Raw genomic sequence first — 2,471 nt, 5'->3', positions numbered from 1 at the left:
AGGACTTCTACTCATGTAGAAGTTGACATGACTTCTACTCATGAGTAGAAGTCATGTCAACTTCTACTCATGAGTACTCATGAGTACTCATGTAGAAGTTGACTTCTACATGAGTAGAAGTCAACTTCTACTCATGTAGAAGTCGACTTCTACTCAGAAGTTGACATGACTTCTACATGAGTAGAAGTTGACATGACTTCTACTCATGAGTAGAAGTTGACTTCTATATGAGTAGAAGTCAACTTCTATGTAGAAGTTGACTCAACTTCTACATGAGTAGAAGTCAACTTCTATGTAGAAGTCATGTCAACTTCTACTCATGTAGAAGTTGACTCAACTTCTCATGTAGAAGTCATGTCAACTTCTATGAGTAGAAGTTGACTCGACTTCTACTCATGTACTCATGAGTAGTCACATAGTGACTGATTCTCACTATGTGACTGTTAGAAAGATGAAATCACCTGTTTTGTTTGGTGTTTGTTAGCTTCCTTCAGTCGTCTCTTGTCACTGATGTGAAAGAATAATGATTTTGTGTGTGATGGTCCCAGCAACTACATAAAAGCAGAAAATCCTCTGTTCCTTCACATCAATGACAAGAGACGACTGAAAGCTAACAAACACCAAAACAGGAGATTTCATCTAACAAATACTCTGCAGCAATTCAAACATGACAAATATTTATCTAAATCCATTATCTGGGTTCTTTTCTGTGAACCCAAATATGGGTATTTGCAATCTCTGTAAATTTATCTACAAATTGTAAAAATAAAAAGTGAAAGAAAAACGTGTTAAATGTGATTTCATTCAAATTATTATGGACGACTGTAAAAAAAAAAAAAAACATCCCTTGAGCATCATGAACTGACCTGATGGAGTTGGCGGACAGCTCTTTCAGGGTGCCCAGATTTGCCTTCAGACCTCCGATTCCTACAAAAGCTTCGTAAAAGTCGTAGGAGAGTCCAGTTGAGCCGAAGAGAGCGGGATCGTCTGAGCTGATCACCAGAGGGTGACCCTCGGACATCAGAACGGCTGCAGGGTGGTTCCTCATATCCGACACCAGCTTCAGCACCTGCACAGGAGTCACAAACCCAGATGGTTTCACCATAGAAACAAACATGTCCTTCTCATCCAGCAGCTCTGACAGGATACCTGGTTAGAGATTGGGCAAAGCTCCACAGCTACGTTCCTCTTCCTGGAAAGCTCTTTGGCGAGAGGGTGGTGTGCCAGAGCAAAGCCGTGCCCGATACGAGAGGTGTTGAAGAGAAGAGCATCTAGAATGTTCTGATCTACATCTGTGCCTTCATCATCTGCAGACGTGGAAAGAATTTTTACATATATTAGACTTGGTGAACTGGTTGTAAATTAGTCTACGGTTAATCCCACAGTAACAGCAAGAACAAAATTTTACAACATTTTTGGTCTAGTATCTGGCTCAAATCTTGTGACCTTTGAAAAGGACAAAACTAACATACAGGTGAGTTTTCAGCAAGAGGATATTTTTTGAGTAACAGAAAATTCTAGTTCACTGGCAGATTATTTCACTTACAAGACATTCCTGCATGACGTCGAAAATGACATACTACGCAATGTCAAAAAAGTCATTTTTAGTACATGTTCGATATGATGTCGAAAATGTCCTAAAAGTGATATATTATGTCCTAAAATGTCACTTTTTGGACATTTTCGACATCAGTTTACTATGTCGCAAAATATCCCAAAAAGTGCAATTTTTATGACATTTTCGACAGTTTACGGTGATTTCAAAAATGTCCAAAAAATGACACACTATGCTATGATGTCGACAGAAAACTATATGTATGTATGTAGTAAACTATGACGTCGAAAATGTCCAAAAAGTGTCACTTTTTTTTGATATTTCCAAAATCATAGTAAACTATGACTTCAGAAATGTCCAAAAAATGACACACTATGACTTGTCATTTTCGACATCATAGTCGAAAATGACATCATAGTCATTTTCGACTATGATGTCGAAAATGTCATTTCTTGGACATTTCTGACATCATAGTATAGTTTGTCATTTTTGGACATATTCGACGTCATGACGTCAAAAATGAGCTAAGATGACACATACTAAACTAGTATGTGGAAAAAATGACCAAAATGTCACATACTTTTGTATGTGACATTTTGGTCGCATACTAAAGATGACATTTAGTATGTGTCATTTTGTTCAAAAAACAACCAAAATGACACATACTATGATGTCAAAAATGAGGAAAAAATGACACACACTAAATTATGATGTAAAAAATGAGAAAAAATGACACATACTAAATTATGATGTAAAAAATGAGATAAAATGACACATACTAAATGTGACGTCAAAAAACGACCAAAATGGCACAAACTAAACTATGATGTCAAAAAATAAACAAAATGACACATACTAACTATGATGTAAAAAATGAGATAAAATGACACATACTAAATGTGACGTCAAAAAACGA

At 36.4% G+C, this 2,471-nt stretch overlaps 1 protein-coding gene across 1 annotated transcript in view; it reads right to left on the bottom strand.

The window, feature by feature from the left end:
• Window positions 1–1,351, bottom strand: part of LOC103132894 (adenosine deaminase CECR1-A-like) — a gene marked incomplete at its 5' end in the record, with an annotated part of 2,761 nt that extends 1,410 nt beyond the window's left edge. The window contains 2 exons of the mRNA XM_007544664.2: window positions 867–1,069; window positions 1,150–1,351. Of these exons, the coding sequence (XP_007544726.2) occupies window positions 867–1,069; window positions 1,150–1,351 (405 nt within the window). The remainder of the gene's footprint in view (window positions 1–866; window positions 1,070–1,149) is intronic.
• Window positions 1,352–2,471: the final 1,120 nt, after the last annotated feature.

Source organism: Poecilia formosa, unplaced genomic scaffold (genome assembly GCF_000485575.1).
Source record: "Poecilia formosa unplaced genomic scaffold, Poecilia_formosa-5.1.2 Scaffold1477, whole genome shotgun sequence".
Classification (NCBI taxonomy): domain Eukaryota; kingdom Metazoa; phylum Chordata; class Actinopteri; order Cyprinodontiformes; family Poeciliidae; genus Poecilia; species Poecilia formosa.
This window is presented reverse-complemented; position numbering and strand designations above follow the sequence as displayed.